Below are 27173 nucleotides of genomic sequence, written 5' to 3'. Positions count from 1 at the left end.
GTTTTTTTTGGCGGTGGGGAAAGCGTGTCCAGACAGCTTGCTGTGGAGGAAGGTGCAGGGCATCTCTGATTTATGCAGGCCATAAAATAGCTTGGCGTGAAAAAACGGAGAAAGTCGTGGGAGGCGGAGTACTGGTGCCGCCGTGGCAGGAGTAAGGGGATGTGCCGAAGCCGAAGCCGGAGCAGGCTTAGCCCCCGAACTGAAAGGAGATCAACGTGTTTCGGGGTGCAGTCAGGGGTTGTCGGCTCCAGGATGCCTGTCAAGTCGCAGCGAATGCAGCGCGAGATGTAGCGGTTCTGGGGCTGGAAAACCAAGTCCGTTGCGGAACTAGTTCCATTGGTGCATTATAGAATGGTTCATTGGAGATTCCAGTGGTCCCTGATACGTCGGAGTGCTTTTGGTAAGTGACTGCAATTAACTTCCCTTGTAAATGATCCCCCAAGTTAGGACAGCAATCCAGCGTATCTCTTGGTTGCTCTTTCCAACGATGAATCATAGCAATTCCCCACAATTCTGCATACAAAACCGAATTTACACACTTCCAGAACATTGCAGTTGGATTTCAATCAGGATTCAAGAACAATACTAGGTGCCGCACAATTTTAAATCGAAATCCGATTCCGTTCCGTAGCTGCAGCCCTGGACCAAGGATGGTCACGTAGCTAAAATAGAGTCTCAGGAGAGCGCAATCCGGAGGCGTTCGTTCACGTTCATGTTGGTTGGCAGGCAGCATTATAATGCATTTTTTTTCTCCTCTTTTTGCCACTCTGGTCCCTTGCTCTCATTATGTGCTTGCCTTGTAACCCTGACACCGGACTGACTGTCTGAATAGGCAACAGGCAAGCGGCATGTGAAAGTCGGTAGTCGGTTGTCGGTTGGCTGAGAGGATTGGTAAGGTCTCGTGCGATTTTTCCTTGGCCGCACATGCCTGACTGCACTTCAATCAAAATCAAATATTACACCCGGACTATGGATCAAGGAGCATGCATATAGGACTCGTGCAAATGTGCATTTTCTTCTGCCGCTGGCTTTTGTTGTGGACCAGCACCAGACCCAGACCTAGACCCAGACCTAAACCCAGACCAGGCAGACCTGGCCATGGCTTGATTACGCACGTTTATTACTGAAGATATAACACGAATCGGAATGGGAATAGCAACAGGAACACGGACGGGAAGAGCAATAGGAATCATCATCAGTATGCGTTGTATGGCCTCAAGGTGTACAACATGATTACTTGCAAATCACGAGAATGTGATTGGGCCACACACACTAACCAACGCAGGAGTGTACGATGAGAGGGGGGGACAGGTATCTAGACGAGCTGCATTGCATTATGATATTTTCGATTAGGGAAGATAATTCAGAAAGAGTCTTGGCCGGAATGGCTATGATTACGTGGATTGTACGAGTGTTTGATGGTTGCTGTTAGCTGGTTGTGTTGATAGGCCTGGGGCGGGTGCAACAAGTTAGTTGTTTGGTTGCACGAGAATGACTGTCTGTATTATTTATTTCTAATTAAAATTTGAACCGGTCGCGCCGTTTGTTCATGAATATTAATTTGGTTTTTAAGGCCGCCAACAATGGAAAACTAAACATGAATTACAACTAAATATTTATAACTCATTTTCACACACACACACACATACACACACACACAAATACATATGTAAATAATTGACCAAAAACACATACACGAAGAGTTAAGTAAAATTTAAACTGGTATGTGTGTGTGTGTGGCGCGTGAAAATACACAAAATTAACTTGTATTTAAAATTTAATTAAAACTTTTGCTGTTATTTACATGTACCGCTGCGGCATAGTCACACCTCCTGCTACCAGCCCAACCCCACCCCCTCCATGGCCACTCCATCCGACCGCTCTTTTCAATGGCTTCACCAGCAGAGGGCCCCAAAAAGTAGGCAACGCTTTTTGTATATCAGTTGTGCTACTGCCCCTGTCGCCCCGCTGCACCCGCTGTGCGTCGTGGCAGGAGGCAACAGCTAAAACTTTGCCAAAATCCATAATGCATTACATACGCCCGGCCCTGGGCAATGGTTCTGCATAAATATAAACGAGTGTATCCGTACACGAGTATAATTGAAATATCGCGAACAGTTTTTGGTTTATCGCATCGGGAACGACAATACAGCAAAACAACGAAAATAGTTAAACCAGGGTCCCGGCCAGTGGCATGGGGCGGGCTCTCGGCCATGGCTAACTGGATGTTGCGGTTACAACGTTTAGCATAATTAGTCCTTCTGACCGCATTTCGTAAAATGCGGTTCAGGCCTTAATTTTACGCCCAGCTCCAGGAATCACACTCACCCCATGCGCAGCATCCACATAAACAATGGCCGCCGAATCGGCGGCAGTTGAAAAAACGCAGTTAAGTGTGGGTGTCATGGAGAACGCTGGCCATCACTCATACACAAATATTAGGGGTGCAAAAATCGCGCATTCACGATAGAGCAGAACAGAAGGGGCACTAGAGTTAGGGATCGTGTTCTTAGACTGTCAGTCAGACAGCTTTAGTGCATAAATCGCTTTAAAAAAGTTTATCTGGTGCCTAGTGACTAACTTTGTGCTAATGACTGGGTGCTAATGAACGCTTGTTATATGGAAAACGATTCTGTGGGGATTCTGCTGATACCCACACTTTTTTTTTGGATAATTCGTACGCCACTTGCTACCCGGCAGCTGCAAACTTCGGGCCAACCACTCGACTGACCACCGGCCGACAGGACCCTCATCCTGCTAGTCCCTCCCTGCGCTGAATGCGGGGACCAATTTCAATTTATGGTAAATTAATTTGTAATTAATTTTTATGCGAAACGAATGAATTCCTATTACCTTATGGCAGGGGTGGGCGGAGCGTATCGGACAAGAGCAACAATTCCATTTGTGTTTTTATTTCCATTTTACGCTAGTTTAGTTTCAATTGCGTCCAATTAAACATGCGGCCAGTGGCCCACAACCACAACCACCACCACCACCCCAATCCACACCAACTAAACCCACTGTTTCCGATTGCCTGGTAACATTCAACATCAAATTTTACATCCCCTCTAGCCCCCACCATGCAACCAAGCAACCTCATCTCCATTCCGATTTAGATTGCCATTGCCATTCCCATTCCAGTCGCACTCGCATGGAAATCCTGAGCTGTGTGAATCCTCTGCGTGTAGCACGCGTTTTGTGTTTTTCGGAAATTGAAATTGCATATTTAAACAGGCCCATTCCCACTGTGTCCGTGGACCCCACTGTGCCGTCATCGTGGCAGCAAACGGAAATAAAATCATTTCTTCGTTGTTGCCACATTTCTAAGCACTTGACTGCGTAACGCACCCGCTGTTATAATTATTATTGCGCCCTGGCCGAGAGCCTGAACTTCCAATTAATGCTCGGCTCGAATGCATTTTGAACTTTTGTTCACCCCTCAGCCAATACCAAAGGCTTTGTGGAAGGATTTATTTCGATGAGCAGATTAACAGAGTATTGCATGCAATACCCTGCAAGTACTGCCTGAGTTCCAGAAGCCATACTTCAAATATCAAAGGTATCTCCAGGACATCTTTGTGCCCCAAACTCTCATCCTTCGCTCGTCGCTTGCTAAGAATTTCAAATTTCATTGGCACTGAATGCTCCTGTGATTAGGTGAAACCGGATATTGAAACAGAACCAGAACCAGAACCAGAACAAGACCCAGAGGGCAGTTTGATTAGCTTTAAGGAAGTGGAAGCCAGATACTTACCCAACAATAACCCAGCACCCCCTTCAGCCACAAATGAAAAGATTCAGTGTGTTTTCGGTTTTTCTTTTTCTCATATAATACTTTTCGTTTTTCATTTATTAGTTTTGCATTCTTCAGTTTCGTTTTTGGGGGAAACAACATTCCGTTTCGTATCTGTTTCGTTTTGCTTCTCTCAAGCCTTGCTCAATTGTTATTTTCCTGCACTATGCTTGCTAATTCTTGCATTTATAGTTACACATATGTATGTATATATATATGGTTTGTATAGTTTATATATATATACTATATAGTTCTGAATTTTGTTACGGCAACACAATAGTAACTTACAGTCATAGCAAAGTGTTTCCGAGTTGAGGAATTTGTTTCTCTGTTTCGTTCTCTGTTTTAGCTTTTATACAAATAGTTAATGTTCTACACATAATTGGGGATTGGTAATTGGGAATTGGGGATTGGAGCCTAGTAAGATAGTTACTTAGTTGGTTTTGCTTGGCTGGCCCAAAGGAAATATAATAATTGCACATTAATTGTCTGCTCGACAGCTGCGAATGTGGGAATTGAACGGATCCGATACACGATATTTACTCCTTTATATATACGTATACATAAATACTATATATCGTCGTGTCTTTATATATTACAAACTCAGGTCGTGCTAACTGCTAAACGCTATTCAGTAACTTAGGTTCTACACTATCCGTAATACTTGTCTCTACAGCACTTTGCAACAACGTTGTTTGCCCAAAACTTTTGCACACTCAGACGTTAAAAAAAAATTACCAAAAAAATTCATTTATTTTATTTGTTTCGGTACGAGTATTCGCATCTAACTTTACTTGAATTTGATTTTTGTTAGCCACTTTGCTAGTTAATCCATTAATCCATTAGTTAGTTTAGTTAGTTACATAGTTCTAATGCTTGCATTCTAGAATTAGTTATGTTTTGTAGCCCATTCGCTTTGTGTATACTCCATGACTAGATATATGTATGTATGTATGTATGTATGTGTGTATGGGGATGTGAAGGAAAGAGATGTCCTGCCATATCATCGTCAAAGCCGTTTATACTGTGTGTTTTTTTAAATGCTTTTGGTAGGGAGTTTGATTTTTTTTTTTCGTGGTCTGTGTGGAAGGGAAAGCGGTCTATAGACTTATAGTGGCTGCTGGCTTACATATCGTAGTTATATATATATATATATATATATATAGCTATCATATATGGTGTGTGAACGATGTGCCCATCCTAACCGAATTTCGCTTTCAACTTCCTGGCTGCATTGCATTTAGTTTCCTTAGTTCTCCGTCATCCATGTCTGTATAACACATACTACATATGTATATAGTATAGATATATATGTATGTATATATATAGAGAGAGAGTTGTATATAGGCATTTATATTTATATATATGTTTGCCTGTGAGTATATATATACCTTTGCTATTTTTATATTTATATGAATATTTACTTTTGTTAATTTCTGTTGCCATTTGTTATACTTTCTCTCCATTCGTTCTTCTCTTTCGTTTTCGTTTTCGTTTTCGATTTGTTTGTTAGTTATTGTCCACCCATCCAGTTTACGGAAATTCTCCTATTTTGTTCATTTTTATATATTGTTTCTCTTATTTGTTACTTGTTGTTGTAGCCGTTGTTGCATACCATAACAAAAGATGTGTAATACAAAACAATTGTAAGTCGCAAATAATTATTGCATTCAGAAACGCATTGAATCGAAAATATTCAAATGAGCTCGGATTAAATCTAAGCCTTTAAGCCTGAACCGAATCGAAAAAAAAGCAAAGGTACCACCTAACAGATCAACCAAATCAATGGTCCAAAGTTTGCTTGATTTCCCTCAAACATCGAATATTTAATTGTTCTATTACAGGATATATCACTTTTCTTTGGAGGACTTTGGAGGAATTTTAATCCGGGATTCCTCTGCATTAAAGGAATATGAATTTTTACAGCCACCATGCCCACCGCAATTCTCATTAAATTCCTGCCTGGACAATAATTGTTTCACCACTTACGCAAAACTATGAAATCAAAATATTCTGCATATTTTCTATGCGTTTGTGTGTGGCTTGTTTTGTTTTTTGTGGCATTAGGATTTTGCATTAAAATTCCTCTATTTTTTTTCTCTTTTGCATGCAACAATTTCGTAGCTGATACTTGCAGAATTCAAGGGATATATTCTAATCTTGCTAATGTGTGGGGAAAGAAACAGAAAAATACAAAAAAATAGTTTTGAAAGGCTTTAGAGTAGTAGATCATTTAGGTTATGGAAGCCAAAGTCTACTTTTCGCCATTGCAAAGAAATGCATGCCATCTGTTTACCCTTTGAGAACCTAAGTACCGGGTATTACATAGTCGAGGCACTTAATTGTAGCGTTCTTACGAGTAGTTGTTATTTTTGCTGCAAGCATTTGTTACCTAAATTCATGTTTAATGTTGTTGCTACTGCTGTTTCGGCGGCTGTTTTGCTATTAATAATAATGCAATAAATAATATACAGTTTCGTGCTGTTGCTGCTGCTTTTGTTGTGGTAATATTGCAGGCCAAACGAATCCCGAGTTCGTGTTAAAAACATGAATATGAAAATTGAATGCGACATAAAAACTGCAAAGTGACCCGCTGACCGCCTCGGTCACTGGCTGCAGTTGGAGCCCTTCCTGCTGTCAATATATGTAGTTGCCATTGCTGTAGCATTATTCACCACATATAATATTAATAATAATAGCAACGATATTAATTGCTTTTCGCAGTCTTCCACGTACGGTTGTCAACGTATCAAGAGTCCCGTGTCTGGTGACCAGCGATTCGCCCGATAATACATATCCTTATACATCGAGGGGCAAGCATATTGATTCTGTCAGAGAAAATACAACATTTAAGTGGAGGGGGTGCACAAAGAGGAGGAGGCTTGGAATAGAGTAGTGGTAGAATCGCACTCACCTTGTTCCGCTTAAAATCTATGTTCGTTCTTACGGTTCTATGATGTAAACTTTGCACGGGTCGCGCATTATTACCTAGTGGAGCTTTTGGAGTACTCTCGGAGCCTTGCATCAGTCGTCGGAGTTGGTATAACTGCAAGATATATATATGAGTATGTATGTATATTGTTTCGGCCGTCAGAATATCTCATTACTGTACAATCCCCCCCTTATTCACCCTCGCATCGCACAAGCAACTTAACAAATGACAATATATTTTAATGGTTTTTCTGCGGGTTTTTCGCGGGTTTTTTGTCGTTTCCCACTAATTAAAGTTGAATGAAGTGTCAAATGCTTTGCACAATTTGTCGACCGAAATTCGGATAATTATGTTTGACAACTCTATACTAATTTGTATGTCTGCAGGCTAACATTCATAGTTTTTATAGAAAACTTTTGGTGGTTTGTAGGGGCTATTCTGTAAGCAAGCTGAAAACAGATTTCTGATGAAGACCTCTTAACCTCCTGGAACCTTAAGGTTAACCATAACCTTAAACTTTATTTCCAACTTAACGATTCTTAAAATTCTTCCGATTATTAAAATACCCCTAAAGGTCCAAGCAGTTTAACTCTCTGTTTCGGTCATGGAAGTTCATAAAAATCACTTTTTAGTCGACCGTTGACTTGTTTGCGTTTCATTTGATTCCTATTTTGTTTACTCTTCTCGATGTGCTTTTTTCGACCTTTCCGCAGCCCTTGCCACGCCCTACAATCCCACCATTACACATGCATTTATGCAAATTGATTAAACTAACCAAATATTGTTTTTTAATTATGCACAGAGCGGCATATTGACCGCACTGAAACCGCGATCTGACCAATGCCCAAATTGATGAGCAATTTTATAATTGCATTTATGCGATTTCATTGTACTTCCAATCATTTAAAAAAAATCATGAGACGGACAGACAGACAGAGAGACAGAGAAAGAGAGACGGAGAGGTGGATAAAAAAAACCGATTGCACATAAATAAACCAACAATAACAATCATCTCTAATTGCAATTGAATACACACAAAAAATGCATTTAATTATTTGCGGTGTTCGACCTAAAGAATTGACTGGCACACCATGAAAATAGGATTTTTTTTTATGATCCATTGCATGATTTCTGTTGGTTTAACGCAAACTGTACCCCAATAGATCAATTTTGCATGTTTAAGCATATAAATTTTGAATGTTTTGCTATTTTAGATACATAACAAACCCACATAAATTTGTAAGCAATATCCATGCGATATTCAAAATATTCAAATGATATTTCATTAAGCAAAATTTACATGTCGTTTGCATGGGCTTGGATTTAGCGGGATATAGGCGGATTTCGAACTCACCTCTTGTTTGGTGATATAGATGGGTTTATTAACTATGATCCAGACGGTGCTCTCCCAGCAGCCGGGATGGGTTGTGGAGCCCTCGTAGGTGATGTAGTGATCCGTGTTTGGCAGCAGCGACCTCACCGATATGTGCCGGATGGGCGTCGAGAAGCCTGTTGGAAGGAAGGAGCAGGATGGATCGGTTCTGTGATTGCATAAAACATGAGAAACGCAAAGTTCAAGGTGCAGCCGAAAAGGAAGGACTGGGCTGGTGTAGAGAAAAGTTGAGCTATTTATGCGCATATCGCAAAAAAATATGAAAACACGTCTTCAACTTCGGCATGCCAAAGTCGAATGAATAATTCAGACACGGGCACCCACCAACACTTGCAACATCCTGGCTCAGTCCCGACCCAATCTTCACCCAGTCCACGACCTATTCCCGACCCATTCTCGAGCTAATCCGACTCGCCCTGACCCCACATGACCACTTCAACGTCAGCGCACGGCTTTATTCATACAAATCATTTTGCCAGCCGGAAATGAAGCAAGTCGCGGCTTGTAAGGCCGCAATGTAGCACAACTCAATGTCTGGCAGTCGCCGAGGTGGAGTCGGTGTCGGTGTCGGTGTCGAATGGGTACGAGTGTGGGTGGTGTGGGTATTTGCATCAGAAGTGTTAGTTTTACTTTCCCTTGAGCATATACGAGTACTGGGGCTGCACGGTAGATGTGCTGGGTGCCGTTTGGAAAGTAGCATACCGAATTGTATGAGGCGATTATGTGCGAGGAGATTGATTGAAATTTTCTGGAAAACGATTTCAAAAGAAACTTTCTTTCAAAATGTATTTGCATTCTCTTTCTTACGTGTCTATTCATAAGTATCTAAATGATTGCCCGTCAATGTAGCTCTGCTTATATCCTTGTCTAGGTGTATAGCTTTTTAATAGCCCTTCTAAAATGGACATCAATATTTCTCTTTTCATCTATATATCTTTGCTTTGTTCCTTTTCAGTGAATATAAATGAATACGTTGCCTATCTTTTAATCTATACCACTATTGGTCACTGCTATATCCCGTCTTTCCGCCAGTTAATGTTGGAACTATCTATCCATATGTATGCTTTTACCTATCTGTATCTTTTCCCTACCATTTCTTTCATCCACCTTCTTCTTTCAGTGCCATAGAGTGTCTACAATTTGTTCAACCTTCAACTATGCAGCAAGCAATTTCTTGTGGATTTCTTCTGGAGCTGCTGTTTCTGTTGTTGTTGTTGGAGAGTGGCCTGGCATATTTCTTGGTTTTGGTTGCTGCTTGGCTTCTCTGGCATTTTACAAATTAAGGCTGGGGCTGGACTGCCATAAAGTTGTACGACCTGTAAAAAGGCTATTAAACTGGCCAAGAAACTGCCAACGAGACGTGCAATGAAGTTGTGGGTCCGTCCAGCCGGTAAGGGGAATTATTAAGTGTCGGTTTAGTGTAATTCGAGGTTTCATTTTCGTCACTTTGTGCAGGGCAGTCTCAATTTCGTACCCCCGCCAGGAGTCATTTTTTATGGCTCGCCTGGACATAATTATGGCCTCGACTGCAGTTGTTGTTGCAATGACATCATAAAAGGGGCAGGGCAGGTCAGGGAAGGAGAATGGTATTCGCAAAAGAGAGGAAGAGGCAGAGAGAGCAGAAAGGGAAGCCAGCGGCAGAGCATTGCAACGATATTAACGTTGCAACATTTCCGGGGGCTTTTTGCGTGAACGGAAATGAAGGCAAGGAAAAGGTTATGCAAGGTAATGTAAGCTAGAGATGGCAAACATCACGATATTTATTTACCGACCAGATATCTAGTGCAATATTATGTGAAAAATGTCCATAAAATGGACCAGACAAATATATATGTATGTATGTATCCGTTGACATATTTAATTGCATGCTTTATTATCAATATGTCATATGATATCCGGTTTTTATATCGATGAGTAGGTGGACCAAGCTTAAGTGAGAGTATTGCCATATCTAAACTAGGGTGAGCTATTAAGTTTTAGTGGTTTTAGTTCTGTCTGCCTATCGCATGAAGTTGGCAGAACCAAAATCAAAGTAAGGCGCGTACAAATTATTGCTGAGGGAACAGGAGCAAATATACATATAAACCTTAAAAAAAATACTTTAAGTCACAAACTCTGAGCTATTTAGTTAGGTCAACTATCGATAGGTAACTCTACTTAGTGTAGGTAGCCAGTCAGTGGCACACTCACCACGATAGAGCACCTTGTTGAAGGTGCTCGTGATGATGCGAAGTTCCGGATTGGGCGTCTCACCAATCTGCACCATAAGCGACAGTCCCACAATACCCTGCGATTTATGCTGGGCCTCGGACATGTTGTGGTATAGCTCCTTGTTGAAGCCATAGATTTGAATCTGCAAGGAAAACGACAGAATAATTCGTGGTGGTCCCTCTGTATCTGTATCTAAGCCAGAAACTCACCTCGCCGGGAAAACTGTAGCCTTGGATGAAGTGCTCGGAGCCGCGAGTGTTATCCACGCCGTAATGGATGTAGATCTCCTCGAACTGATAGCGATAGGCCAGAGGGCCGCCGGATATGTTCACATGCTGCTTGGTGTCCTTGTCGACGCGAAAGACGAGCGACTGGCCCGTATTGTGCAGAGTGCCAGAAACCTGTTGACCGATTTAAGGCTGGTGAGAATGCCCAATATGGGAAATATGCATATGACATGCATATATACACACCTTGTGCTTGTCGATGTGGAGCGGTCGGAGGTAGGGATCGAACAGCAGCTTGTCAGGCACCACATCGATGGGCGATTGGCGCCGTCCTTTGTTGCACATATTCCACTGTGGATTGATAAGGCCCCAGAAGCTTGGTCCTGCCAGACGAATCAACGAATGAGAGTCGTGTGCGACACACACAGATACACAAAGGAGTACAGTATGCATCAGCTATTGTCCCTACACCCAGTCGCCCTCTTTCGATCCACTCTTTTCTGTCAATCGACCAAATGGAAAACGTGTCTTCGCCTCCTTCCCAATGCAAACACTAGCGGCCGTGGCAGTGGCAGTGGCAGCTCCAACAGCAACGTCGATGACAATTTCAAATGCCAAATGAAATTTCATAAGCTTCGAGGATGAAACTCCCATTCTGCACCGCCTCCCAATGCACCTACTGCAGCCCATTTTAAATGGCAATTAAATGCACTGACATTGGGTGCGGGTTTTCCGGGGTGTTCCCAAAAGTTCAATGCCTGATGTGATATGACGGGCTAAAAGCTGTCGAAACTTTTCAAAACAATGCTCGGTTTTTGGGAGAACCATCACCATGGTCAGCGGGTAGCCCAGTAGGTGTGGCAGGGGATGGCAGTGGATGGTAGTGGTGGTCTATGGGAATTAGACCTTTGTGCCTCATAGAAAATTTAATATTTTTCGCCTATACCAGGCGAACACCACACAAATAAATTGAAGCAAACAAATGGTGCGGGAGCAGTGGCTGGTAGTCGACTAGTTGCCTATTCTATCTCTTTAGATATCAACGATTAAAAATAGTATTGGTAGGAATAGCCGAACAGAATTTCATGGAATATTCATAATTAATTGGAAGACTTTTTTGAAAGCCGTGGAAAATCTTTAAGGATAGATAAATATACTATTACATATATTACAATATACTAGTACATATATTTCGCTTTAGTTAAGTGAGATATACGGGCCTGGCAGCCGCTTCAACCCAACCTAACCTAGTCTAAGTGAGATATAAGGGAGATATCTGATTTGAGTTTAATTTCCTGAAAAGGAGAATCTTCAAACAAAAATATCTGACTTAGATTCTAAGCGAGACTTTTTGTGAAATATGATTGGTGATCATTTTCTTTCAGAATCAGAATGTCCTAGAGTTGAGTGTAATGGTGTGTCCTTGATCGTTATTAAGCTAATGGAACCCATCCGAGTTTTTGGGGACAGCATTTGATGGGCATTCAGGATGTGAATTTCGTTCACTGCAATTCGGTTTCGAGGTTTTCGATCCCTGTGTAGCTGTGTGCGTGCGTGCGTGTGTGTGGGTGTATCAGTATCTGTGTGAGCCAGTCCGCGCGTGGCTTTGTTATTGTGTGTGTTTCTGCTTGGATGACACGCGGCACACGATGCCCGAGCGATGGAGGCAATAAATGCCAAAGTTTAAAAAGTGTTTCACGATGATGCAGTTGACCCACCCCCTGACACCGCACCAGACATACCCCTAGGTCTCTGCCACCCCGCACTTGTCGCTTTTGTGGCCTGTCCCGGCCGCTGTTCATTTTGTTATTTTGCATTCATTTGTTGCTGATGCTCCTGCTCCTGCTTCTGTTGCTGTTGCAGTTGCATGTTGCCTGGTTCTCTCTTTTTTTGCTGCTGTTGATGTTGCATAAATAAAACTGCAACTGAGGTCCTGCCAGGGTGCAGGTTCGTAGAGCATTCGTGAGTGGGCAGACCATTCAGACAGTGACATGCAACAATTACAACTGCAACAACATCCTGCACTCATCTGATCTGGGCTGTTTGCTTGCCTGCGTTTCTTTTATTTTCCTGACGAACGATTTGAAATGTAATTAAATCAGCCGCAAGCCCCGGTCGCATTGCTGGAGAAAGGGGATGTAGACACGCTTTGAAAGAATTGCCGATTTATGTATGCAAACAAAGCATACGAGTATTCCCAATATTGCAATAGATCTTATTTGGAGTCGAAACGATCTGCGCTTTGATATTATGCTGGATTTGGATGTATTTTTATGGTCAAACTTCCAGCAGAGCCATGAGACATTATTTCCCCAAATAGCTCCCATCAAATCCGAATTAATATGCGACTTTACTTACCGGATATACCATCGTATGTCCACCATTCCTCCCAACTGGATAGAACCTCTGAAAGAAAGAAGTGAAAATTTTGGTGAGACAACATGTAAGGTGAATCGTGAATCTTACAGATACATGAAACCCATCCCGAAACAAAATCCTGAACCCTGAATCCTGCAAGAATTCGCAAGGATTTGACACACTTGAAGGGAGACCGATCTCCCACGTTGCCACATGCACAAGTCCAGGGCTTAGTGCCTGCAACGACCAGAGGAGCTTGAAATCCATTCCATTTCACCTCGATGCGATAGCGTCGTATGGGGAACCACCCGCTGGCAGCTAAAGCTCGGTTTTCCAATGCGCATAATTCGCTGCCAATGTAAACAGCGCATGAAATCAACTAATGTAAGACTTCCCCTGACTCCCGATCCCGCTCTCGGTCCCACTTCCACTTGGAACCAGACTGAGAGTCACCGGGTCCGCGACCGAATCGGAGCCAGAGACAGAGCCGGAGTCAGACAAAACAAACAAGCAGCTTCTTCTTGGGGGGTAAACGATGACTTTAGTTGCCAGCCATCGAGACGCCATCGGTCTGGGTCCTGCTCCTTCTGCTGGCTTCCAATGCGTGTCGCATGACTCACAACGGGCCAAAGCAGGCAAAAAAAAAAAAAACAAGAAGCGCTGAATGAGCTGGGAGGAAGGAGTGCACGAAGGATGAGCTGGGAAGGAGGATGCTGCCACGGAGAAGGATGAGCATGACAACAGCGTTGTCGCCAGGCAGTCTGGCGCCAATAAAGTTTACACTCAGTTGCCACATTTCGTTTATGGGCAAGTTCTGCTTCCGCTTTATCAAGCGACAGACAATTTTCGCTATTTTTTTCGACTCTCTTCTCCCGTCGCCTTGTCCCCCTTTGAGCAGTTTGAGCGTATTCAAAATTTATGCTATATGCGTCGTGGCGGGGGCTTTTCGGTGTGTGGGGAAGAGGGCTGCGAGTTGGCGGACGGTTGGGGGCTGGGCTATGGGTTGGCAATAAAGCCCAAAGAAATTGCTGCAACCCAAAGCGGAAGTTCAAAAGGGAGTCGCTGGAACCGTTGCCCGCTTCCTGCCTGCTACCAGCAGCAACATCATCCAGCTTCCCTAACTTTGGAGCATTGCGACATTGACAGAGATGGTGTCGTCATCTCGTAAGGGATCTCTAATTTGAGTTTTTTTTTTTTTGCCGGTTAAACTTGGTTAAACTTTTATGGAATCTTGGGAAAGAGCACTAGGAAAATTCTTTGGCTAATATGAAAGGTTTTATTCTTTGGGGGCAGAGCTGTGATCAGCGTTGTAGAATATTTCATTTCTGTTGCTGCAGATAAGATTTTCTTCCATAAATATTTGATATGTATATGAAAATACTTGATCTGTGATAGAAGGGAATGTAGAATATTCTGTGAGTCGTTCCAATATTTTTTGTAGAAAGTGTGTCTGGAAATCGTTGCCGGGACTCCGGTCTGACCGAACCTTTGTCTCTGTTGGCTTCTCCTGAATTCCTTTTCGGTTTGTCGTGTTGCTTTTCTTGGCAGAACAATGAACGTCCGTTTTTGCGAGTCGCGACTCGGCGACGTCACTTCATTTTGTTTGTTTGTCGCTCTACGGCTCTACGGCTCTACGCCGTTCTTCTTGTTGCTGTTATTATAGTCTGCTTAGTGCTGCAAAGTATGCTATTAAATTGGCCTCCGACCGAGTTGATTCCCAGAAGAAAAGCAGCCGACAAAAAGAAGCGCCTGAGTCAGCATTCCAACCAGATTATACGCTCTAATCGGTATAAAAGTAAAAGATTGCCTGCCAGATCTCAAAAATGAGAATAAAAATGACCCACAGCTAATGCTGATCTGGAATATACGATCTGGAATATATATATCTCGTATATGCGTGCGATATCTTTAGGCGATGAAATCCACTTCGTTCTTCTTCTCCCTGGTACATGTTTATGCTGGAACACTGTTTACCCTCGCACCCTTGACGTACCATGAGTGCATGTTTACCGTAGGAATTGGGGGAGATTTTTTGGGGCCTTGTCGAATGGTTCTGGTTTTGGTTGAAGTTTAAGCTTTTCATCAACACATTGCCCACCGCCTCCTCTTTTCTTTTACCAGAAATGGTAAATTCGTATTTATGCTGCAACAGCAACTTAATTTATGGTTAAAACAGTTTTATTTCCATTTTCCCTCCCTCGAACACACAAAATTTCGATATTCGCAATAGAAAAAAGGAAGCGGGGCTAGAGAATGGTGCAGGGAACGCTGAGTGGTTGGGGCATTGGACACGACAGTCAGTCTGTCGCCACAGTTGTGTTTTGACCAATGGTTTATGGGTTTGTGTTGGCCATTCAAATGGAATCTGGCTTTAGCCTCTCCCGAGCCCCTTTCTACCCCATCTCTGTCTCTTCTGTAAGCCTCTTCCCTCCCTGTCTATGTGTCTATCCGAGTCTGTCGATTCCCTCGGCCCCGCCAGCATGTGGCACACTAGGCCTTTGTGCCACTACTAGCTTTAGTTGCTTTAATTCTTGGCAAAAGCTGTTTATTAATTGCAGTTGCCAAAAACCGATAGGGATTGGAAAATATCTGTGTTTAGACCAGTTCGGCTGACTGTCGGTCTAATGAAGTGCTTTGAAAGAAGGGAATCCTCCAGAGAGCAGCCGATTTTGGCGTCCCTATTCGGATTGAAAGGTCATATTTGTACGGAGAGGGTTTTTCTGTTCCTTTTGTAGTTAAATCTTTCGTTAAATCGGGGTAGTTCAAGTGTAAGAGTATCCAAAGAGACGGAAGTTCTTGCCCTATTTTAGCCTTTTTCACCCCAAATTATTGCCTTTTAGTGACTTTAGCTATTGTAATATTGTAATTATAATTTGTAGATCGTTTCAATTCTACTTTCTTATCGATAACAAGCGCGTTTAGATGACTAAATTAAGTCAGATTTCCCCATCCATGGGCATTTCGACTCTCGTGTTTGGCTGTTTGTAATTATGGTGAGCGTTAAATCAGAATCAAGTGAGGCCCCCAGGGAGAGGGGTGCGTGGCGGGGTCCCAGCCTTCTGTTTGTTCTGGCTCTGCCCCTGCGGCCTGGCCCTGCCCCTGACCCTGCTCTGGTTGCGGCCCAGTTGGCGTGCTTGAAAATGGCGTAAAGATGGAATGTTTGGCTATCAAAAACGCAGACGACAAGGGGGAGTTCCCGAATGCTATAGACCAAGTCACGCACACACGCAATGCCTCAGTGTGTGAGTGTAGTATATCTGTGTGTGTCGTGTGCTGGGCTCATCAAAAGGAAAACACGCCCCAGCAACATTTCAATGTCTAAATGAATTAAAGAAGCCAAACAAAAGGCCACAGCCGAAAGCAGCTAAAAGCAAACGATGCCAAGACAATGATGGGCCAATAGAGACATCGAGAGGGTGGGTGCGGGGGTCACGGGATAGCCCTTTTATGTGTAAATTATGGGTTCAATATAATATTGACAATGAATCAATAAAGGAAATGTCCTTAAAATTAATAGGCGACATTTTGATATAGAATTACTCGCTATGTCATCGCTTTTAATTAAAATTTCTAGACAAGGGCGCGACACACACACTCACACACACACACACACACACACACTCACACACGTCTACTTGTGCATTGGCATATCCTGGGTAAATTTATTGCTTCCTGTTAAGCGCCCAACGAAGCGCTGATTAGTATCTGAAGCGCTGCTGCTTCAGTTTATCAAACTGTCGCCTTGGCAGCCCCGAAGATTGACGAGCATAACTCTGGTCTGGCCCCAAACCGAAACCAAAACCCAATCCGCCTCCCTGCCTCCCGACCATGCTTCATCGGGCACTGCTTCTGGCACCCCATGCTTCATATCCTCGCTATCCTCCCAACGCTTCATTGTTCCCCAAAGTTTCCATTGGTTTCAATGGCAAACAAACATTCAATCAGAATGTTCATTAGTTGCTTCAATTTTTAACATGGTTTGGGAGCTCGATTGGAAAACTTACAAAGAGTCCAGCGGCGGTTTGGTGGAAAACTGATTAACTGGATGAAATACTGCACGGGTGAAAGGGAGAATAAAGCAAAAGTGAATAGCTAACAATGAGGAATGAGGTTTATTTGAAATTTTAGCTATGTACCATCGATCGACACACACTTCTCCAACTCTGAGATTTGTCAAGATATTACCCTTCCTTCTTCCTAGGATGTCCAAAGGATTTTTGCTTTCTGGCATCATTAAACCGACGATATACTCGTACAATTGAAACTTTACCCAAACAATTCTCAGTTATTAGTTAAACAAGTTGCAAAGTTTTCCGAAAAGAGTTTTCTTTTGAGGATTGAAAAACATATTAGAACATTCTTGTCTGCAATTTACATTTGCTTTCCCCCTCCGTCTGCCACTCCCTCTCCCTCAGAAACAATTCACACTTAATCGTCGAGCAAATTAACCAGCGGCACCGACAGAACAGAAACAATTTCCACGCCATTAGATGATTTTTCTAAATAGTTGCGAAAACTTTTGCCATCTCTACCCGCAAAGGAATGCCGCATATTTTTTCTTGTTGTTTGTTTGGGAAATACTTTTGTGTTTTTTTACTTTGGAACCCCAAAAAAAGGAAAATTCCGATTTCATCTTTTGGAGTAAATTAAAAATGGGTCAGCCAGGGCCAGCGATCCAGCGAGAGAGAGAAAGATTACAAAGTGGAGGGAAATAAACGTTCAACTCACGCGATGAGTTAACAGCCAAAGTTGATGTTGGTCTGTGGCCCGATTTCGGGCTATGGTCTGGTCTGGCTAGCGCGCTTAAATTCCTCTGAAAGCAATGATTGAAAAGCCCCGAAAATGCACATTGTATTAAAGATATCCGCTGTCCAGACAGGGTACCAGAACTTTGAAAGGAAGGCTGTCTTGGGGAAGCTTGGGGAGAAGGAAAGCCATTATGCTTTTGTGGGTCAGCTTTGGTATGTTTTTATTTGTAAACTATTGGTGGCACTGATTTAGACTTTGGATTTTCAGAAAGGTGGGTGTCGACACTGCTGTCGATTGATTGGACGATTCCATACGCTCTCTGCGTATCCTGGCCAAACTTAAATTTCCCGACTTCTAATTGTGAACATATTACGCTAAAGCCCATGTTCAGGAAACGAGCTAGAGACTGGACTTACGGATGGAAGGGGGGTCCGGACTTAAGCCAAATAGAACGCTTGAAAACCATAATTTGACTAAAAACCGTCTAGACATTTGCCGCTTGCCGCTTGCCGCTTGCCACTATCCAACTATCTTAATTTGTTGGTGCCAACAAACTTTTGCCCACCAATACCAGCAGTTGCACCACCTCCACCTTCGACTCTGGCACTAGCACCAGCAGCACCACCAGCCCACAGGAAAACCCAAAGAAATGCAGAAAAAGAAGGCGAAGTAGCAGGCCAAAGTCGAGGCTCAAGAGGAAGTTGCGGCCGTCGCTGCCTGGCATATACAATTTCGATAATAAGCAACAGTGCATACTCCCTTGGTGCTCTCTGCCCCCCCTCGGCCACCCATTTGGAGTGGGCGTGGCATGACACAAGCACACGTGTGCAGTTTGGGGGGCAAGGCAAGGGGTACTAATGCGAGTCACGTCAACGCTGCATACGAAATCGTTTTTTGAAAACGTTCCACCAGTTTTGGCCAACTTCATCTATCTTTGAACGGTTCCTCAATTAGTGGCATTGGCCTTAAAAACGAGGCAGTACCAGTTGTGGCAAGCGGGAGGCGACTTTAAGTGCCACTCTGGCAACAGTCGCAGCCATCATAATCATCATCATCATCGTGATGATCGACATCATCATCATCATCAGAAGCGATGTGGTCATTTTATTCATCTTCATTCGATGGCCCTGCGGCTGACATATGTATGTATTGGCGTTTGTAATATGACAGACAAAAGTACAATCAGCTAAGCACTTACTTAGGGCGAATGAGAGGGAGAGTATTCCAGCCAGAAAATGGGAAGGAACGAAAGAAAAAGGGAGGGAGAAACGAACAGTGGGTGAAATTACCAATCTAGTGGGTAAGGTATTAATGATTGTTAAACAAAATTTGTTTAGTATAGTTTTTAGATGAAGTCACAGTGCAGACCATGACATTCCATTAAAGTTGCAGCCATAAGCAAAAGATTTTAATTATTTAAATTCACAATAAACGAAACTAACAGATTATGTGAGAGGGCCTTCCGTCATGTATTGTTACTCCACGAAAGTCGAGTCACCGCAAGCCGCAATCTAATAATAAGAACTATTCAATAGTACACAACTCAGGTAAGACATATAACACTTTTTACTGCAAACATATGACTTCCACTTAAAAATCTGCGTGACTGAAAGAGCCCGTGGAAAACTGCAATAAACCTACTGTTCTAAACTGTTCCAGTTTTAAAACTAAAAATACAAAGCAAGCGAAAACTCCTGGAGGAATTCTAAATGGATAACCAAACAAAATGAAACTCCACATTTCACAAATGGTGTTTTTTCCTGCTGGACTTGGTCATTTCACCCACTGTGAGATGGTGGAAAAAAACGATGCCATGTCAAAGTGATTTTTCACCTCAAGGGCAAATTTAACACAATAATTTGCACAATTTGTCAAAACAACCCTCTGGCTAAATGGTATCATAAACCACACACACAGTCCTCACACACACACACACACACACACACAATAACACTGCGTAGCCCATATTTTGACCCTGTCTGTCTGTCTGTCTGTCTGGCTGTCTCGGTGTATGTATGAGAGTGTGAGAGTTGATTGTCCTGCATGCAGTTCTCCTTTGGCTTTGGCTCTTTTTTGTAACGCCCCACAGAATGCTTTCCGTTTTTTCCCCCCCTATTTCACTCTATATTTTTAATGGTTTTTTTCTGGTTGGCTTTCCAGGGAAAAAGAAAATGCTCTTTGGATTATTATTAGGCTATTGTTAGCTGTAAACATTTGTACGATTTATTTGGTTAGATTAAAGTAACCTTTTTTTTTAAAGGTTTTGAGAGAGTGGGAGAGGTAGCGAGGTAGAAAAAGGGATTTTAAAGTTCTATGGGAAGGATGATCAGACCAGTTTTTCTAATGACAAGACTTTTCATTCTTTCATCACAGAACTTTCAATGAAAGTTAACGAATTGATCCCAACCCCTCGTTAGAGTATAAAGGTGTGGGAAATGGTTTTGTAGAACCAAAGAATATATATTTTGCAAGGATACCTTTTGCGATGCTGATGTTCAGCAGGGGTATGTCGTTCTTTTGCATCTAAAAATAAAAGTTCGATTCGAATGTCCCTCAAAAGAGACGAATTATCCAAATTTTTAACACTCAAGCTTGACAAAATATATGCATGACAATATATACTCCTAAATGTTTTAGTTGCCTAGGCTAAGCATTATACTTGCCATATAATCTCCAATATTTAGAAATTTGATTGATTCAATGATTTAATAATGTTTTATGTGGGATTTAGGGCTGATCCCACTTTGCAACAAGTTTGTGTGCTCAAACTGCACTCTGAGCTGCCGAAAGAGAATTCGATATTCCCTCATGTGCAGAGTATACTTTCACGTTTTCATATGTACGCCTGGAAATGGTTTGTCGCCATTTCTCTCACACCTTTCTTCCTCTCTACTCCCCTCTGTGAATCACCTCTCGAACCATGTCACCCCCAAGTCGTTTCAGTCATTTTGCAGTTTTTGCACTTTGCAGTTTATGCAATTTCAGTTGATGCCGTAGTCGTGGTCGTTGCTATACCCTTGCAAAAGGGTATTACTTGCCAAGCCTCCATCAGGATTATATTTCACTTTTCCATCAGTGTACTTCTCAGTTTTGCTGCATTTTTTCCGGGCGATCTTTAGGTCGAAGCCTCCAAGATCGGATCACTTGATCATATATCTTGTGATTGAGACATTTTATTATCCATCGTACATTGATCGATCTGTAAGGGTATCACAAGGTTCGGCCATGAAGACAGTTTTTCTTCTGGTTATCGTTGTCGTTGTTGTCTGACCGCACTGCAATTGTTGTTGTTTGTATTTCGCTTATTTTTATTTGCACTTGTTTATGCTGCAATTTTTATAATAAACGGCACTGCACCCTGCGCACCCGCACGAAAGACCACCTACCTGCTACCTACTACACACTATCCTGGCGAACCGATCTGTCTGCGGTTTTTCCCACTAATGTCGCTCAGTGTGTACAAATATTATGAATATACATATATATATATTCGCACGCATATGAGTTTTTATACATGTATGCAGGAGTATGTCAACCGTAAAGATTCATTGTGATGCCGCACACACAATAGGAATCGAATTCTATGCATTGGCAAATTCCAAGTGTTAAATCAACGTGATGAACAAAAGTTATTGAGTATTTGTTTATATTATTTGTGTTCCTTCCACTTTTATTTATACCCCTTGCTGATTTTTATGTTTATTTGTAATTCCTGCAAGAATATGTGCTCGTGAATGCCCTGAAAATCCTCTCGACTGGAGCATAATCATAGACGGAAACGCTTGCCGAAGTTTTCTGGGGATTATATGCGGATTGGTGGACTCTGTGCGAGCAGATCATCTGCAGCACATACATATGTCAATGGCTTTGAAGTGGAGCTCTTAAAGCAGGTGGCAGGGGCAGATGTATGTTGAAATCATGATTTTTAAGGAAAGATTTGCATCACTGTAGATGCAGTAGATAATTGACTCTTGTACGAGCATGTAGCAGCTGTATACTTTAACTGTTTACGCGTACGGAATCTTTCTTTACTTTACTCAAGTTTATTTCATTCCAATAATCTTTTACGCATTTCCTATGGAATCTTCTGATAGATATGATTGAAATGACAAAGTCTTCCCATGAATTGAATGGAAGGAGCGCCTGAAAAGTTTTTGGACTGTTTGATATTGCAGTCCGGGCTCTTGGAGACCGTTGAGGTTGAGCTACTTGAGCGTTAATTTGTTTTCCCTTGCAACCTTTCCAGCTCCCGCTGGGATCTAAGCTCTTTTCCCACATTTTTGTGCAAATACATTTATGTTTTCCCTGCTTTTGGGTGTGGATGGAAACAAAATGCATTAACTCAACTGAAGTTGTCCGAGCACATCCTGCGACGTCTATTTGTCCTTTTGTCCCAACCTTTGCCAGTGTTTTCTCTGTCTCCCCTTCCATTCCCGTTTCTCTGCCACTATATGCACTGTATGTGTGGCAAGTGTCGGTGCGTTTTTGTTGCGGTTTGTCTCCATGTGGGGATATGTCCATGTCCCTGTCTATGGTGCCTGCCAAAATCCTTTTAAACTTGCCTCGCAAAACATTTTACATTCGATGACGTTTTCATTGCAAGATGCAACGTCAACAATAAACACACACAGAATCAGAGCCAGAATGAGGACCAGAAGCTGGTCCAGAACCTTGAGCAGGGCTAGCACCAGAGGAAGGGCCAAAACCAGAAGCAGATACCCAACCCAAGAAGCACTGTCGAAATCAGATTCAGTCACAGAGAACGATACACAGAGAAAAAATGCAATGGACTACTTCGAGAGAAAAGTCCACTTAATATACATAGGTACTTTCACATAATATTACAATATCCATTGAATATGTGGCGAAATTTTGGCGAATATTTAAAGTGGACAGTCCAGATTGTAACTTTCGGGATCTGAAGTAGATAATTTTTTTTGCGAGTGTAGGAGGTGAAAGGGCGGAACTAAAATCAAATTTGGAATCAGGGAATCCTTCACCCATCCCAAACAGACACAAAAAAGAATGGAAAAAAGAGACTGAAATAAGAAAGGAGCGCTACAACTTCATTGCATCTGTTTGACTGCCCGAATCGAATGAGTGAGCGAGTGAATGAATGAATGAATGAATGGAGGAACGAAATGTATGGCTTGCTTCGTTACATTTCCCTTTTGGCCATGGTCAGCTCATTGTTGTCGTTGTCGTTGTCGTTGCCACTGCCATTGCCGTTTGCTTTTGCTTTTGGGCATATTTCACTTACCGGAACTACAAAGCAGAACGATTGCTGAGCAAGCGATAAATCCTGCTGAGGAGAAGCAAAATGTGTGCCCGGGCGACGGCATCTCTGTGGATTGCTGGGACTTGCAGCCGGAGGTCGAGGAGCTTCTGGATGAAAGCTGCAAGCTGCAGGCTGCTGGCTGGTGGCTGGTGGGTTGGATTGCGCACGATTCTAGAGTTCTGGAGATCTGGCACTTGAGTCTATTGCTGGGCGGGCGGCTTAGAGCGGCGAGTCGCTTTTGGTTTCGGTCTCGGTCTCGGTTTCTGTTTCTTTGGGCCAGCTGCTTGGGTCTGGGGGCGGCAGCATCATCATTGGCCTCATTGTCATTGACTGTTTGGGGCACCGGGCCGCAGTCACGGCCACTGACTCTGGCTGTGCCTCCGCCTCTGCTGACTGCACTGGGCCACCTCTTTGCATATGCAAATTTTAATTTCCGCTGCTTTCTTTGATGTGCACACAAGTTGCATGCTTCATTTCCGTCTTTCTTCTCAACTTCTAACTCTCTATCTCTCTCTATGTCTGTCTCTCACTCTCCCTCTATTGCACTCTTTCTGGCTATCTTTGTTCTTTTGGCTTTCTTCACACACACTCGAAAAAAATTCGTTATGGAGAAACTGGAGCTGGGAACACTCCTTACAAAACAGGTTGAAATTTCAGTTTCAGTTTCGCTTTCGCTTCCGCTTGGGGTTTCGCGCTTTCAAAAGCACGTTTGGCCACACTGCACTGTCGCTTGGCCGACCAGACGCGTCCGTTTATCTCTGAATCCGAGTTGAAACTGAATTGTCACTGCTATCAGCGCCAAAGGATATGCAACGGACTGTCGGCAGGCGCGCAGCAGCAGCAGCAACGGCAACGGCGGCAGCAGTGGCAGCGGCGGCAACAAGAACAACCACAGCCGCAGCAGCGCTCACAGCGTCGTCGGCAGCAGCAGCTTGACTCAGCAGGACGAGCTTCGTCCTGGCACGAAGCATCCCGAGTAGAACCGAGCAGCGTGCCACTGGCATCGGCCACACGACTGACTTGCAGTCGAAATAATGGGACCACCATCAAAGTGTGGCTGCGGGGGACTTTTGTTTGGGAAATTTAAAATTTCTGAAGTGCTGGAAAGCGCTGGGAACTGAATCTGAAGAGGACAAGTACATCTTGTTAATTCTTTGTTGGTCATTTAATTATGAATTATGAAATTAATTATGACTCTTTGCTAAAGTCAAGAGCACTAATTCAAGCACAACTTCTACGGTTAGTTAACAATTTTGAATTCATTTTAAATCCACATGATAGAGGGCCTTAATAATTTTCCCAGTAATAAATTATGAAACTTAAACGATGTACTTAACCATTTAAATCCCATACAAATATAAAGTGGAAATATCTATTGGCTTTAAAATGGATTTAAAGGTTTTATATGGTCTGGGCAATGGTAGGGGTAGGGGTAATTGGCTAAATTGAGGCCTTGAACTCCATATATGTATTTTAATAAGGCCAAAACTCAGCAGATATGCCATCTCAACAGCTCTTATCAACACCCAATAATGTTGAGATTGACAGTTTGTTGTTGAAAATATCTGGACCATTTATATCAATCTATTGAAGCGATTAATCAGAGTCCGTAAAGATGCAAATAAGTTCCTTTAGGGTAAAAAGACTGTCGTGTGGGAGATCAATGGGCACACACCTCTCTGTATAATAGTTTGGGGATTATAAAGCACTTAAGCTGGTGTCAGGGGACTTCTAATTTAATATATTTGTGGAGCTAGACTTCTAATTTTCTAAATTTCGAATACCCTATTCGTACTCGTGGAACCCATTTGAATATCTTAAATATTGAGTGGCCCTAAGCTCTTCCCACTCCGGGCTATGGGCTATGGGAACTGTTCTCTATACGGCAGCCCACTCTTATACGAGAACTCTTCTACAACGAAGGAGCAGGCATCTTCGTGTGTGGGCACGAGGAACTGACGTCGCTGCCGACGCCTGCGCGACTTGGGGAGACAAATTCCGCGGATCCAACGAATTACATCGCTTCCCGTCCACTGCTGCTCCGACTGCCACTGCCTCGTGCTGTGTCTTGCTGCTGTTCCTGCCGCCAGCTGTCTTGCTGGCAATCAGCGAGAAGTTACGTGCGTTTTTTCCTTCGCGGAGCCAGATTCCCTGCTTCTTATCACGGAGGGAGTCTTCGTCCTGCTGCTGCTGCTGCTCCTGCTCCTGCTACTCGGGCTCCTCGGGCTCCTTGGTCTCGCTCGGGCGCTCCTCGTTTCTGCTTGGCAGTCAGCGTTGATATAAATTCTTATTGGCGCATTACAAATTGTCGTCTTGGCCCGTGCCCCCTTTCGCTTTTGCTCCCCATGTGGAGGGGTGTCCGTGTCCGCCTCTCTCTCTCTCTCTCTCTTTCTCTCTGTGTGGGAGTTTAGCACATAATGTAATCATCTTACATAACACAAGGCATAAACAGTTTTTCTGTTCGAAGACAACAGCAGAGTTCATCTTTTGTTTGGTCGTAATTAGATTTTCGCCTCATTTGCATACAAATGGGGAATGGAAAGCGAATCCGTGAATGGCAAATCAACCATCCTTCATCCTGCACAACACACGTGCATAAATTAGCTCCAGAACAAAAACAAAAAAATGTTAAGCCTTTGTTCAATTACGAGTGGATGGGGGGCGGGCGCACAAACGCAGAGAGAATGAATGCGAATGCGAGAAGGAATTCGGGAACGATTGAAACTGCGGCGTTACACAGTTTTCATTTTAATTTCCCTTCGCATCGCAATGTATCGCATCCCATCGATTTGGCTAATCCATAAAATCGCTTTCACCACTAATTCAATTCGAGTGTCGCGCTGCATTATTGAAAGCATTTCAATCAAAGTCAGTCAGCAGTCAGCAGTCTGCCGTCGGCGGTCGCCAGGCAGTTGGCAGTTGGCAGCTGGCAGTCTCAGGGACATGCTTCCCTCGATTCCACTCCATTCGGGGCCATTTCATTCGATTCGATCCGGCTCCCACAACGCGTTGGAAGCCAATCACTTGACATTGCAACTGAATGCGAAGGCAGCCCAGCCCGGGTCCGGGTAGGTGCCCAACTAAAAATAACAATAACTAAGAGTAATCAGAGCTCTCAATCCGGCTATGGGAATACTCTCTGTATAACTAAGAAAGTAATGGCACAATGTGTCTGACTGCCTCGACTGGTTCTGGCTCTGAGGACTGCAGCTGTCCGCTTAAGGAAAAGGTTGTGCAAGACCAAAAAGAAGATTTCAGCAGGCGTGATCGTAAGGATCGTAACAATTGAAGACAGTTTCCCCCCCAATTATTCTCTATTTAGGCTACTTTCATTGATAATCAATTCATATGACTCATATGACTACAAAATATCTTCTTAGATATTGGAAATGGGACATTTTTACTCAATTCAAAACCAATTAGAGACAAATTCTTTTGATAGTTTGACGCAGTTTGTACAAACTAAGAAAGGAAATAATCCTTTTTGCCTATACATATTTCAGATTGACAACCCATAAGTCCGATTTTTTTTAGACCTGTTGAATCGTCACTTAAATTCATCCAGCCTTTACTTTTACGAAGATACTACTAATAGATCTTTCTGTTCTTTATGGAAAAGTTAAAGAGCTAAAAGTCTTAAACTATTCAATCTACTTTGTACTGGACAGAGTGTAGGGCATCTTTCGTCATATAGTTGATGTGCAGCAGTCGGATAGTCAGGACAGGGCTGAGTGCACTGTGAATGCATTTCGGATGCTGGTGCTCATGTAATTGGCGGGCATTCGGCATTGATTAAGGCCCGCGCCAAAAAGTATGCAACACACTTTTGTATAGCCTCACACATACACACACACACACACCACACAGAGGCAAACACATTGAATCGCACTCGCAGGCAATGCAATTGAATTCGTGGCAGTTTTAATGTAATTAGTTTTTACACCTTGCAAAACCGAACGCGAGACAGACACAGACACAGAAACAGATCCGAATGTGTGTGTGTGGGTGCTGGCGGTGGGATGGATAAATAGATGGATGGAATGGAAAGGAAAATGGGAAATGGGAAATGGGAAGTGTAATGGCGATGGTGATGGTGTGCCTCAGGGTAAGGGTAATGTTCAGGGGCCATGTAAGAGTAGACACTGCGCATTTTCTAATTAAAAACGCCAATGGCAATTGCCATTGGCCTGTGACGCAGCCAGGAGTCGGTGGTACTGCTCCATCTCATCCGT

At 43.0% G+C, this 27173-nt stretch overlaps 1 protein-coding gene across 1 annotated transcript; it reads right to left on the bottom strand.

Annotated features, from left to right (window-relative positions):
• Positions 1-5908: 5908 nt before the first annotated feature.
• Positions 5909-23223, bottom strand: LOC6597635 (carbonic anhydrase-related protein 10). Its single transcript, XM_002022702.2, has 8 exons — positions 22924-23223; positions 12915-12962; positions 10803-10939; positions 10539-10730; positions 10309-10471; positions 8080-8234; positions 6708-6839; positions 5909-6621 (listed from the first exon to the last, which is right to left on the bottom strand). The coding sequence occupies exons 1-8, from the start codon at positions 23003-23005 to the stop codon at positions 6535-6537; spliced, it is 996 nt and encodes a 331-aa protein (XP_002022738.1). The 5' UTR covers positions 23006-23223; the 3' UTR covers positions 5909-6534.
• Between the last annotated feature and the right edge of the window lie 3950 nt (positions 23224-27173).

The sequence above is a fragment of the Drosophila persimilis genome, unplaced genomic scaffold (assembly GCF_003286085.1).
Source record: "Drosophila persimilis strain 14011-0111.01,24,50 unplaced genomic scaffold, DperRS2 tig00000804-arrow-arrow-pilon, whole genome shotgun sequence".
Lineage (NCBI taxonomy): Eukaryota > Metazoa > Arthropoda > Insecta > Diptera > Drosophilidae > Drosophila > Drosophila persimilis.
The sequence above is the reverse complement of the archived record's forward strand: the minus strand, read 5'-3'. Positions and strand labels throughout refer to the sequence as shown.

Bases quoted from the DNA above. Each gene is read 5' to 3' on its own strand.
- LOC6597635 (XM_002022702.2), bottom strand. From the start codon at position 23,005: ATGCCGTCGCCCGGGCACACATTTTGCTTCTCCTCAGCAGGATTTATC. The intron at 12,963-22,923 runs GTAAGTGAAATA...TCTTTCTTTCAG, and splicing joins CGTTCTGCTTTGTAGTTCCG to AGGTTCTATCCAGTTGGGAG. The intron at 10,940-12,914 runs GTAAGTAAAGTC...TTCGTCTGGCAG, and splicing joins GACATACGATGGTATATCCG to GACCAAGCTTCTGGGGCCTT.